Source organism: Canis lupus, chromosome 13, assembly GCF_011100685.1.
Source record: "Canis lupus familiaris isolate Mischka breed German Shepherd chromosome 13, alternate assembly UU_Cfam_GSD_1.0, whole genome shotgun sequence".
Taxonomy (NCBI): Eukaryota; Metazoa; Chordata; class Mammalia; order Carnivora; family Canidae; genus Canis; species Canis lupus.
The window spans coordinates 44635493-44649950 of record NC_049234.1 but is presented as its reverse complement, the minus strand read 5'-3'; the positions used below and the strand labels follow the sequence as shown (position 1 = coordinate 44649950).

Below are 14458 nucleotides of genomic sequence, written 5' to 3'. Positions count from 1 at the left end.
TCATGACTAGATTCATGACAATGTGGTGAACGTGTGGATACCCTGAATTCAGATAATTGCTGGTAACATGGTTGTTTTTCAATCTCAGACAAGTAAGAACACAAATAAGCCTGAGCAAAGATGAAGAATTTTCAGAAAAATACACTCCGCATCGCAGGCTGTGGTTCAGGGAATTGCCAAGTAAGAAGCGAGTGAGTATCGTCTTGATGGGGGAGAAGGAACAGAGGAGACTTGTGTGTTTAGGGTCTGCCCTCCTCGGGGTACTGTTTGCTGCCAAACCCAGAATCTAGTGTCCTGCTCAGCAGGTAACAAGTGCTTAATAAACACGTCGTGAATAAATGCCTTAGAGGAAAGCCCAAGAGAAAAAGACCAGTTACAATAGCCAACTGGGCGATGTTTCGGCAGAACTTGAAACTAGACAGTGAATGGGGGGAAAATGTACTCTGGCTACTGCCACTTTGAACCCAGGATTCATTTTCAGTTCAGTGTTGGAGGCAACATTGCTCTTAAGAAGCGCGATAAACCCAAACACAAGTTTGCAGCCTGTGAAAGGGAAGGGCTCTTTTTCTTTTCTCAAGAGAGAAAAACTCATAAAACAAAGTGAAACTCTTGGAGTGGAAATCAAATTTTAAGAATCGTGGCTTAAAAAACATTCAGGAGGCCCCTGGCTAGCTCCGTCGGTGGAACCTGAGACTCTTGATCTCAGGGTCATGCGTTCAAGCCCCATATTGAGCATAGAGCTTTTTAAAAAAATTTTTTTAAATTAAAAAAAAAATGTTTTTAAAGAATGCAACGCAATGTTGGCAAGACAATTTGCGATCTTGAAAACATACAAAATGATGAGTGTGTTGCTGGATTCAAAAGCTGTTTTGTAGTCATTTCCTATGTTGATCCTACTCTGGTTTTTGCTTTGGTGCAGCTGGGGGGCGGGGTGGGGTGAGGGGAGAATTGGGGCAGCAGGGAAATGTACTGTGTCCCTAGTCTGTTTTCGTGCAGATTACTAGAACATCAGTACCACAAACCACTCCTTGGTTTTTGCAGTCCAACAGAGGCCACACGCAGCCATCCAAACGCAAGCCTCTGCCTCCCCTCCCACTCTCTGAGGTCACCGAAGAGAAGATCCAAGTAAAGGCGCTCTATGATTTTGTGCCCAGAGAGCCATGTGATTTAGCTTTGAAGAGAGCAGAGGAGTACCTGATACTGGAGAAGTATAACCCGCACTGGTGGAAGGCGAGAGACCGTTTGGGGTAAGCCTGGTGCCACAGTCCTCACCAAATCCCCCTTCTTTTATCCTCTGAGGACTCCTGAAGCATAAAATCTGTTTTTTTGGCCCGACTTCTCTCGGTTTGTCATCCCTCCCCCTGCACAGAGGAGAAGCTGTCCCCACACCTCCTATGTGTGAGAGCATCCCAGCACCCTGATTTCAGCAGTCACAGAGCTGCACCCACCTGGCTTCACATATCAGTGCCCTTACTTGCTGTGGTGTGTCCTTCTGCAAGCCACTTGCCCTGAGTTTTCCTTCCTTCCTTCCTTCTTTTTTTTTTTTTTTAAATTGAGGTATAACCTACATGTAACATTATGTTGGTTTCAGGCATGCATCATCATCATTTGCTATTTATATAGATTAGGGAACGATCACCGCAATATGTGTAGTCAACTTCCATCACTACCCATAGTCACAAAAAGTTTTTCTTGTGATGACAACTTTTGCAATTTACTCTCTTAGAAATGTTTGATTATGCAATATAGTGTCATTGACTCTAGTCACCCTGGGGTCCATGACATCCCCATGACTTATTTTATATCTGAAACTTTGTACCTTTGACCCCCTTCACCTATTTCACCCACCCTCCCCTCCCTGCCTCTGGCAACCACCAGTCTGCGCTCTGTATCTCTGAGCTTGGGATTTTTTTTTTTTTTTTAATGTTTATATTTCTTTTTTTTAAAATTTTTTATTTATTTATGACAGTCACACACAGAGAGAGAGAGAGAGAGAGAGAGAGAGAGAGAGGCAGAGACACAGGCAGAGGGAGAAGCAGGCTCCATGCACCGGGAGCCCGACGTGGGATTCCATCCCGGGTCTCCAGGATCACGCCCTGGGCCAAAGGCAGGCGCCAAACCGCTGTGCCACCCAGGGATCCCTTGGGATTTTTTTTTAATTAAAAAATTTTAAGATTCCATATATGAGATCATACAGTATTTGCCTTTATCTTGTCTGATTTTATTCCCCTTAGCATAATGCCCTTGAGGTCCACCATATTGTTGCAAATAGCAAGATTTTCTCCTGTTTTAGGACTAATATTCTGATTATATATATATATATATATATATATATATATAATATATATATGTATATATCTTTTATTCATTCATCCATCAATGGACACAAGTTGTTTCCATATCTTGGCTACTATAAATAATGCTGCAATGAGCATGGGGAGTGCACACATCTTTTTGAGTTAGTGTTTTCATTTTCTTTAGATAAATAGCAGAAGTGGAATTGCAGGATCATATGGTAGTTCTATTTTTTTTAAAAGATTTTATTTATTTATTCATGAGAGACACAGAGAGAGAGAGAGAGACAGAGACACAGGCAGAGGGAGAAGCAGGCTCCATGCAGGGAGCCCGATAAGGGACTCGATCCCAGGACTCCAGGATCATGCCCAAAGGCAGACACTAAACCGCTGAGCCACCCAGGGATCCCTGGTAGTTCTATTTTTAATGAGTTTTTGCTTCTTTATTTGTAAATTGGGGATAAAAATTTCTACCATATAGGGTTTTTTTTTTTTTTTCTTTTTTCTGATTGATACTTTCTTTGAGTATTCGGCTTTTTCTTCTTTTTCTTTTTCTTCTTCTTTTTTTTTTTTTTTTGGTTAAGTTCTAAGATGGGAATAGAAAGAGTATCTCGCTAACTTTTGTATTTCTGCAGTAACTAGTTTTGGAGGTAAACATTGCAGTCCTTGCCAAAGGTAAAAGAATACCTTGGGATGCAAACAGACTTCATCATGTCAGGGGCAATAGATTGTCATTGTTGACAACAGATTGTAGCACCTGACTGGAGTCCGAGGTAGACAATCCTGAGGGGGATCTGGGCTGCCTGGGAGAGAACGCTGGCATTTGATTTCTATTCTTTGTGATGATTTGGAGATTAGAAGTATCTAAATATTAGAAGGATCTAGATTAAATATCTTTCTTTAGTTATATTTTCCTGCTGATTTGTCTCTTTTACCAGTTTTTAGTTTGGACTTAACATGATGGAGACTGTTGAGTGGGCAAAGAGGTATGAGTAGTTCAGGACCATGTAATTTGTCCTCCTGCAGGTGGATGTTGGTATTGCTCAGACTTAAAAAAAAAAAAAAACTGATTAATTTTCATTTCAAAATTAGTAAGTATCATTTTTTATAATATGCAACCATGATAAATAATGCCTCCAAACCCAAGCACCGTTACTCACTTACTGAGTGAGTACCCTTCTGGAAAATCTTCAGTGCGCTTTCATGCACATACTGATATATACGTTATTGTTTGCAGATTTAGCTTACCTGATTCTTACCATGATTTATGCACTGTCCCGAAACTTGCTTGGATTTCTCAAATAATGTCATGGAGATCTTTTTGTTATTTTATAATTTCAAATTTCATTGGTGAAGGTATAGAAAAAGAGAAACCCCTGCCCTACTGACAGGTGTGTAAATTGATATATTTCCCTTCAGTGGCAATTTGCTGCATCTCCTGGGGGAGGCACATATTTAGTGACCCAGCAATTTCCCTGCTTGGTATCTGTCTTAGAGAAATACTTCTCTCTGTGCCCAGGAAAGCATGTTCATGTATTTCTGTACAGCATTGCTATAATAGGGACATGGCTAAACTCAAGTATCTATTCTATTTGCAGCAATTACAAAGAATGAAGTTGATGTCTTTGTAATTGCTGCGCTTTTTCATCCAGTTACTATGACACCTCTGTGATCTCATAAGTGCCACCTTTCCTCTCTGAAGAATTTTGACGTCACAAAACATCCTAGATTACTTCCATTGTAAGTTGGAATCTTAGTATTTATCATACAGAGATTCTGGTTAAATATGGAAATGAAAAACCCTTTTGCTTCTTTTATTTTATTTTATTTTTATTTTTTTTAGCAATTAAATCAGTGAAACGAATTTGCTTCCCCCCTATGTCCTTGGGGTTTTAAAAGGATTGTTGTCACGATGATGCCGCAAATGTGCCAAGCATTTTGATTTTTGCTTTGTCTTTTGTTGTAGGAATGAAGGCTTAATCCCCAGCAACTATGTCACTGAAAACAAACTAACCAATTTAGAAATATATGAGTAAGTCTCCTCCGAAATATGCTCTATGGTTAATCTATGAAAATCAGGTACATTTGGGCAGCTGATGTATATAGAAGCTGGTATGGGTCTACAAAAGGAAAAGAAAGTAACACATTTGGCTGCTTGAATTCAAGAGATCTTTGATCCTTTGGATGGTTGATTCAGAAACTTCTTTTTCTTAAACTTCCTTTTGTTTTTGTTTTGTATGACCACTTTTTTTTTTTTTGGTTTAACAGTGCCACATGGAAACAAAACACTCATTTGCTTTTGTTTGACTCTATGTCCTAAATGGAGAAATAATTATTTCAAAAATGACCTTAGTTTTTTAACGAGTAGCAAATAGAGACACACAACTGTATTTTGGCTCATATTTTGAAATGTTTTAGAAATAGCTGAAGATGAGAAGTAGGCTAATGATTGTAGTTAGTTGGGGGAGCTTTTGGAGTGTTCACTTCAGCATCCCCTGCTTAGGTTCTGCTTAGAAACCTATTTTTGGTTACAATGATAGGTCTGGAAGATGGAGATCTTAGCAGTGCCTCCTCTAGCCCCCTCATTCTGCTGATCAGAAACTGAGGTTGTGAGGATAATTTGCATGTAGAGAGTGCCAAAGCTGGGAGTGGGCCCAGTCTCTTATAAATTCAGGTTTGCTGTTTGAGCACTTGAGGGCCTCCTCCCCCAATTTAGGTCCTTGCTTTGCAACTAGCACGGGCTTCCAGCGTGAGGAGGTAGGTGATGCGGGTTGAAACATTAAAACATTAAAACATTAAAACATTAAAACATCAGAGAACCAGGCTGCAAATAGCAATTGAATGAGAACCAACCCTTTCCTCCTAGCCCCGAGGTGTCTGTCTGCCTTTGCCACTAATTTAAGCCCCACCTGGTGGCCAGACTCAGCCTATCCCTCCCCTAAAGCAAATCCAATTCTAAAAGTGTTGGTGAGGGGCACCTGCGTGGTTCAGGCCATTGAGCACCTGACTCTTGGTTTTGGCTCAGGTCATGATCTAACAGGTTGTGCAATGGAGCCCTGAGTGGGAGTAGGCTTGGGGTTCTCTCCCTCCCCTTTGCCCCCGGCTCACATGCACACACATGCCCTCTCTTTCTCTCAAATAAATCTTTAAAAGCATTGGTGAATAATGTAGACTTTATTGAAGAGGGCAAAGGGATGACTACAGGACCTATGACACCTCCACATGACTTTGCCAGGCCTCTCTATTAGCCACTCTGTACCTTGTCCCAAAGCTCTCTCCTCAGTACCCTTTTTTCCTCCTGCACTCAGCTTGTCATGTCCCCTCTCTTGACCTGAGTCATTTAGCTCAGCTGCCCCCAAATTCTAGTCTCCGCTCAGTAGGACGAAGGCCCTTGTGGCCAAACACACCATCCTGAGAAAAGTTTCGCGATTATCTACTGTGACTTCAGCGTACCCCTTGGAGGGCTCACCACTGCCCCCAACTGAAGCTGCACAACACAATAGGTCTCTCTGAAGGCCTGTCTGGAGAAGTTTGGTTTGAAAATCTCCCATTAAGGGGCACCCGGATGGCTCAGTGGTTGAGAGTCTGCCTTCAGCTCAGGACATGATCCCGGGGTCCTAGGATCAAGTCCCGCATCGGGCTCCCTGTAGGGAGTCTGCTTCTCCCTCTGCCTGTGTCTCTGTCTCTTTCTCTGCTCACTAATCAACAATGTGACTTTCTTTCCTTTCATTATCAATTAATTTGCTTGCTGCTTCCTTAGTTTAGATGAGGCTTGTAGTCTGCCCTTAAGAGCTTGTTCATACTGTAGATACTGGGTAGTTTGAATGAAACTACCCTGAATTTAGAACAATCATCTCATTTTCTTGACTGTTTGTAAAAGTCATCTTTTAAAATTATCTAATGGTGAGAAAATTAATTTTTATTTCTGTTTCTTTTTAAAGGGGTTCATTAAAATATAGATATAACAATTATCAATATAAATCACTAAAATATATCAACCCCTGCTATGTTCCAAGCACCATTCTAATGACTGTGTAGAAATTACTGCCCTCCACTGAAATACTAGAATGTGGCTTAGAAATTGGGGAAATCTGGGTTCAAATTCTGATATCACCATTGACCAGTATTGGGCTCTGGGCAAAATTACCAAATATCTACAAACCTGTAAATGATATGAAAACTGGGAACTATGATACCCATCTCATATAGGACGTAGTAAATATTTGATGCATTCTAGAACTGTGAAGCTAACAGGAAGGGCACTTCCAGTTTTCCTGCTGTTACAGATGTACCACATTTCATAGTTACTTCAGCCCAAGTCACTTCATCTGTTCAGTCTGTATTTCTTGTCCACTTATGGTGTACCAGGTATTAGCTGTTCTAGGTACTCGGGATACAACATGGAATGCATAGAAGCACTCCCTGTTTTCATGGAACTTTCTGCTTCATGGGGAAATAGACTTTAAATATTAACCTCAAATTCACAAATAAATGTAAAATTTTAAATTGTGGTGTTATAAAGGAACAGGATGGGACACTAGGAGAAATCAATGGGGAAGGCTCAGAGGTGAGGATGTTGGGATGGGGAAGACCTGAGGAAGTGACTTGAGGCCTAAAGGTAGTAGGAGGTAGTCAGGGGGTCAATGGGGAGGGAATGCTGTGTCCTAGCATAGGCTTCTGACCACTCAGGGGAACCTTTATATTTGGAAATATTTATGGCTACTTTGGTTTTATTATATTTTTAAAAAATATTTTATTTATTTATTCATGAGAGACACACACACACACACAAAGAGAGAGAGAGAGAGAGAGAGAGAGAGAGAGAGAGAGGCAGAGACATAGGCAGAGGGAGAAGCAGGCTCCATGCAGGGAGCCCGAGGAGACTCGATCCCAAGACCCCGGAATCACACCCTGAGCTGAAGGCAGGTGCTCAACTACTGAGCCAGGCATCCCAGCTACTTTGGTTTTAAATTAATATCCAAATTATCAACATTACGACATGAAAATCTGGTTTTCAGTAAGTCTTCAAATCTTGATAGTCTGTTTATAAACCTAAAAAAATAAGAACAGTCACTTTAATTCAAACTTGACAGTGTCCTTAAACAATCAGTCCTATTTATAAGCTCAGTTAATTAAATTTCCTGAAACATTTCACTTGCATCAATAAACTCAATGAATTCAATTTTCTGTTTAAATATTTTACATGCCTGGCAGGGCAAATTTACAATTTCAATAGCCTTTTGTAAGTCCACATGTGATCCCGGAAATCTAATAAATTAAACTTAAATGTGGTAAGCAAATTCTCTTAATCATACAAATATTTTAAAAGTCAAATTCCCTTAAACTTCCAATTATAAGTTTAAAATTAATTATGCATTTAAAATCAGAGGCAAAAACCTAATATGTCAGATTCTCTTAAAATAATATTTTATTTTTTTAAAGATTTTTTTTGAGAGAAAGAGTGAGAGAGAGTGCACAAGCAGGGGGAGTTGCAGAGGGGGAGGGAGAAGCAGACACCCCTCTAAACAGGGAGCCTGACACCTCCATCCCAGCACCCCGGGATCAGGACCCGAGCTGAAGGCAGATGCTCAACAGATAGAGCCACCCAGGCATTCCAAAAAATACTTTAAATATCAAACATATTGCTTATGCTGAATTTTACAGAAGTCTGAGCCTGATTTATTGTATTATGTCTATACTGACTCCATCTTCTCAGGATTAGAAAATGACTAAAGAGACACAGATTTACTGTTTTAGATCTAATAGGGTTTCTCGGTTGAAGTCTCAAGGCCACGGTACTGTTACTTGTTGATCCTAAGACAGACTGGGAACCTGAGGCCCACGTGTATACAAGACATTTGTACTCTCCTTACATACTGGATGGTTTTATACGCCAGTAGCAGCCCTGCCCCAGGCCCTCTGTCCACATCATTCAGTATGGGCTTTACTATCAGTGTCGTCTAGGTCTAAGAGTTGCAGCCTTACCTACTGAAAAACCCCACAAAATTCTTCTTTCACTATCTGATTTATCCGGATGAAATTCTGAAACACCATGCTCCCATCTCTCCTATATCATATCCCTCTATTCTTTTTTCTGCCTGTTGAAATTCTGCATTATTTTAAAGGATATTAAATTCATCATATACTTGTCTCTGGTTCTCCTCTTACTACTTTGAAGTCGTTCTAATGGCATCCACATATGGATGTATTTTTAACTTACATTTAGGCAAAACTAATATATTTGCTTGTATTATGTATCATGACAGTAAATAAGTACGAAACAACACAATTAACACCAGTGTGAGTGCAGGTGAGAAACATTTAGAGAAAAACAATTTAAGTGAACTTCTTTTTTATTTTTATTTTTTTTGAACTTCTTTTTTAAAAAAAATATTTTATTTATTTATTTGAGAGAGAGAGAGAGAGAGCATGAGTAGGGGGAAGGGTATATAGAGAGAATCTCAAGCAGGTTCCCTGCCGAGCACGGAGCCCCACATGGGGCTCAATCTCGCAGATCCACAAGATCATGACCTGACCCGAAACCAACAGTTGGACGCTCAACAGGCCGAGCCACCCAGGTGCCTCATATATGAACTTTCTGAGTATCATTATGCAGTCTAAGCTTTTCACAGCCTGTTGTATATTTTAGTGAGAGGTAATCATTATTTTCCTTTTAGCACCTACATTTCACAACTTGGCGAGTGGGAGCATCTTTAAACTAGTCCCTTTGGGGGCAGCTGGGTGGCTCAGCGGTTGAGCATCTGCCTTTGGCTCAGGTCATGACCCTGGGGTCCCGGGATTGAGTCCCGTATTGGGCTCCCTACAGGGAGCCTGCTTCTCCCTCTGTTTGTGTCTCTGTGTCTCTCATGAATAAATAAATAAAATCTTAAAAATAAATAAATAAACTAGTACCCCATGTCTTTAACTGTCTCATTTATTTTGAAAGAATTTCTTCTTTCTACAAGAGGTCTCAGACTCATTCTGAAAGTCCCTCCCTCAATGTGAACATTCATTAAAAAATACTGATATTCACAGTCCAACATCACAATTAAGTCCTGTTCCCACCAGTGATGGGTAGTCCAATTACTTCATCTAGAATCACCTATAATCATCCTCTATGCTTATCTTTTTAAAAGTTCATTTTTAACTTGAGGCCATTAGTGTTTTTAATACCTGACCATTCTAATTTAGTGGCAGCCTTTTACTACTGAAGGCGAAATCCACAAGATATGATAGATTCCATCCTCAGAGGCAGATGTAGGAGTTTCATGTAGCCGCTCTCTGGCCTACCCACTGTGACCTCAACGTATGGTTATATATGCATTTTTCCTTTCACTGTTCACAAAAATAGCATTTCTGGTAATATTACATTAACTCCTTTTTAAAATCTTATTTTGAAATGAAAGCTTTTCCATTTGTCTTCTGTCCCCTTTGTTCTATCATTTCCTCTCTCTTTCCTGTACAATATTTGCTTACTGACTAGATCTTGTCCGACCAAACTATAGGCTTCAATTATACTCATTTAATTATGTTTACCATACGTGGTTCTGATATTCTGAAGTCATTTAATGATATGTTTCCTGCAGAGGAAACAGCAAGAGAGGAGGCAGAAAGCGGCTCGGTGAATTTGAGGAAGGAAAACTCCAGTGTGGCTGGAGCTTAGCAACGAGGGATGAACAAGCAGAAGGATAAGAGGGTGTTGGGAGCAAGGTGTATGCTAGTTATTAAACCACTAACTTTACTACAAGGTGACATTCTTGGGGGAGTTAGATGGGTCGGAGTGGGTTTTAATTTTGGAAAGGTAACACAGCACATATAAAAGCATGCAGATAGGAAATTCCTGAGAGCAAAGAAAGAAATGGGTATTTTTTACCCATTTTTTAACCCAATTTTCACCCATTTTTGGTTTGTCTACCAAAGCTCGGCAAATGTTTATTGAAGATGATGAATTCTTTTTTTGAAGATGATGACTTCTTAACCACATACCTTTTATGAAAATTTTTAGGGGATCAAACCACTCCAAATCATATGCTAACTATGTGTCAGAAAGTTGAATTCAGATATAATAGAATAAATAAGGTATTGGGCTTATAGTTAATTAAACTGTATGATGCAGAATTAATGACACAGAATAATACATTTGTTGTCTATCAGAATTAAAAAACACTAAACTTTCTGAAATCAGTTCTGGAGTAAAGTTCTTACAAATGAAGGAAATGAAAGCAAGGGTTTTTTTTTCTTGGGGAAAAAATGGAATATAAATTTTTAAAATGACTTTTTACGGCTTTCGCAGGTGGTACCACAGAAACATTACCAGAAATCAAGCAGAACGTGTTTTGAGACAAGAGGTAATTCAGTTTGTTCACGAATATCCTGCGTGTATTTTCGAAATTTCCCAGAGATATGCATTGTAAAGATACGACCAAACTGAAAAGGTTTATTACTTCCTGTTCTTTTCAGTCCTAAAATACGATCACAACTTTCTCTGTACCGCACATTTTCCGAGAAGTTGTAAACCAGATGTATTAGTATCAGATCGTGTTTTTCACTGACTTTCATTGTAACTTCAGAGGCGCGCTTTTCCTGAACCGGTTTCAGATCCAACCTACCGAAACTCCCCGTGCCCCCAAAGTGCACTTTGCAGTCGAGTCAGCGGGGGACCGGCCCGTGCACCTTGCATCACAGACCATACAGTCTGCACTCTGTCTTCATGACCTGGGCTAAGGGACACAGATACAGACCCAAGCCCAGGGCTGCGCTTTCTTTGTTCTTTGGAAACCAAAGGAACAGTAGGGTAGCCAGCATATCAAACTCAGATCAAAACTGCTCTTTTAGGTCAGAACAAAACAAAACTGCATACAGTTTCCAACGGCCGGTAAATATGATCTGTGGGTAAACGTAGAGTCAAACCTAGAAACTAGGTAAGCCGTATGTGTGTCGTTTTGCACTGCCGTCGGATGTTGAGGAAATCTAGAAATATGAGTGAGAATCGCTTCTGTAGCTAAGAAGTCAATGCCAGTAATGGCTCAAGACACCGGGGGAGGTCAGTGCGCGGCAAGTATGTTGGTCACATGGAGTCAGGGAGACCCAGAGCCAATCTCACCTGCCTGGGGGGAAAGGTGGGCCCGCCTGGCACGGTGCCAGCAGGTGGGCTTCTGTAAAGTGACGCTAGTAGGCCTGGAACGGACAAAGAGGTTGTGCCAAGGAGGCAGAGCTAGAGAAGGGAAGTTCTCCACTAGGTGCCTGGTGAGCAAGCTAGTGACAGGTGAGATGGCCAGGTGCTTATACTTTTCTCATGCAGAGGTGCGTGAGCCACCTACGGGGTTGTGTGTTTTAACCTCTAACATGAGGTCGATCATAGGTGTGTCGATTTTTTTTTCTTTTTTCTTTTTTTGGTGTGTCGATTTTGATTGAAGCATTGTACTTCCATTTAATTGCCATGGATACACCTGGAGCCAACCCATTGCTTTAGCTGCCGTGTTTGATTACAGGAGTAAACCAGGTCTGGTTGATAAACATTCGGATTGTTGCTCACCGCTTCGCCTTACGAGCAACACTGCCGAGAACGTTCTTGCACACGTCCTCTTGTACACAGGGGCCAGGATTTCTTCTGCTTAGGCCCAGAAACGACCTGGTCGGAAACTACACGTAGATCTGACATTACTAGATATTTTGAAATCGTGATTCAAAGTACTTGTGCTAATTTGTACTCATACAAGGAAAGGGAAGACTGGTCCCCTACTCTCCTGCCAACAGTTGGTAGCTTCATACTTTTCTTTGATTCTCAGAGACGCTGTAAATATATTTTATATATTTATAAAAATATATAAAAATGTGCACTTTCCTTGATTAACCATTCAGTCGAGTGACCTCGCATATGTGTGTTGGCCGTCGGGCTTCCTCTGCTGACACCCTTTGCTCATTCTTCTACAGCGTGCTTGCGTTTGTAACTGGTTAATATGTATTTTTAAAGTATATCCTGAATCTTTTGTCAGTTACATGTACCAGGATATTCTTCTGAGTTTTGACCCTAAATTTTTTTTTCTGCTCTTATTTTAAATTTTGAAATATGTTAATGTCAAATGTCTCAATTTTTGTGATCTCTCTTTTTTTCCTCTTTTAGTATAATAAATTTTTCTCTCTCCTGAAGTAATGAAGGAAGTTTGTATTTTCTTTTAAATGGTTAAAGATTTGCTTTTCATATTTAGGTCTTAATCTGTCTAAAGTGTGTATGTGTGTTATGTGTTGGGATTTTTAAAAAAATATGCATATTTTTCCTGTATATATCTTCACATATTTTTGTAATTTATGTATTTTCTATTTTTTTTCTATTTTTTGAGAAATATCTGGATTGAACCCTACTTGTTCATGAGGCATTTAAAACATATATATTGATAGTTTGAGTTTTCTAATACTTTATTTAGCATTTGTCCTATTATGCTCACAAGGAGGCCTGGCTTCTAATTTCCTACACTCTTTGTTTAGTTTTAGTATAAAGGCTATATTAGCATCGTAAAATGAGTTGGGACATGAAGCTTTTTGTTTTTTGTTTTTGTTTTTGACATGAAGTTTTGTCTCTTTTTCCAATATTTAAAATAGTTTATATTGAATAGAAGTTATTTGCTCCTTGAAGTAATATATATCTCTCATAAAAAGAGTATGGACATGCTGCTTTTTCAAATAGATATTTGACTACTGATTTAATTTTCTTCTCTTCTTGAGATGTTTGATAGTTTATGTGAAGAATTGCCTACTTTATAGTTATTTTCAAATTTATTGCATTAATTTTTATAGAAGTATCTTATAAATTAATTCAATTCATATTTCTTTTTTTTAAGATTTTATTTATTTATTCATGATAGACACAGGGAGAGAGAGAGAGGCAGAGACACAGGCAGAGGGAGAAGCAGGCTCCATGCAGGGAGCCCGACGTGGGACTTGATCCCAGGATTCCAGGATCACACCCTGGCTGAAGGCAGGCACTTAAACTGCTGAGCCACCCAGGCTGCCCTGAATTCATATTTCAACAGTATGTTCATAGAGTTTAAAAATCAAAAAATTGGGCAGCCTTTGGTGCTGCCTGCAGCCTTGGGTGTGATCCTGGAGACTCAGGATCCAGTCCCACATCAGGCTCCCTGCATGGAGACGGCTTCCCCCTCTTCCTGTGTCTCTGCCTCTCTCTCTCTCTGTGTCTATGAATAAATAAATAAAATCTTAAAAAAAAGAAATAAAAAAATTTTGGAGCTTTCTTCCATCCTTGTCCCCAAGACACCAATTCCTTTCCCCAGAGACAAACTTCTATTATTAGTTTATTTTGTGCCCTTTCAGAGATGTTTTATACACACACAAATAGAAATATATTTTCTTATATCATTATTTTTACACAAATGGTAACATATTATATATATTCTTGTGTGCATTACTTTTTTCACTTAGCAACATGTATTGGAAAGGAAACTTTTCATGTCAGTACACAGAAAGTGTCTACATCTGCATAGTATTTCTTACTTTGGACATATCACAGTTTATTTAAGAAATTTAATGGACAGGGGCTTGGGTGGCTCAGTCATTGAGTGTTGGACTCTTGGTTTCCAATTAGTTTTAATCATGGGGTCTTGGGATCGCCTGTGTGGGACTCTGCACTTGGCCCGGAGGCTGCTTGGGATTCTCTCACCCTCCTCTTCATCCCCTCCCACCTCTTGTGCTCTCTCTCTTTCTCACTCTAGAATAAATAAAATCTTTTTAAAAAAAGAAATTTCAAAAAAAAAAAAAGAAATTTCATGGGAATTTATATGGTATATACTCTTTTGCTATTAAAACAGTGCTGCCATCAGTAACCTATCTACACAGCTTTTCCCATTTATGTGAGTATATATGTAGGATAAATTCCCCAAGGTAGAAATTTTGGGTGGAAGGGAATGTACATTTCTAATTTTGGTAGGTGTTAAAATGCCATCTATAGGAGTTGTACAATTTACATCCCTCCTAAAAGTGTAAGAGAGCTCATTTCCTCACAACCTGTCCAGCAAGTATTTAATGAAACGTGTGGCACTTTGCTCTCTGACATCTCGCCTCAGTGTGGGTTTCATTTACATCTCTTTTCGCAGGAGTGCTAAGCATCTCTGTGCATAGGAAAGTTTATATATTTTTATCTTTTTCTGTAA

The 14458-nt window shown here is 39.6% G+C and overlaps 1 protein-coding gene across 2 annotated transcripts in view; it reads left to right on the top strand.

Moving 5' to 3' along the window:
• Positions 1 to 14458, top strand: part of TXK (TXK tyrosine kinase) — a 63528-nt gene that overhangs the window by 18856 nt on the left and 30214 nt on the right. For both annotated transcript variants that reach the window (XM_038556038.1, XM_038556039.1), the window contains 4 exons: positions 89 to 191; positions 1042 to 1247; positions 4261 to 4326; positions 10588 to 10642. In XM_038556038.1, the coding sequence (XP_038411966.1) occupies positions 89 to 191; positions 1042 to 1247; positions 4261 to 4326; positions 10588 to 10642 (430 nt within the window). The remainder of the gene's footprint in view (positions 1 to 88; positions 192 to 1041; positions 1248 to 4260; positions 4327 to 10587; positions 10643 to 14458) is intronic.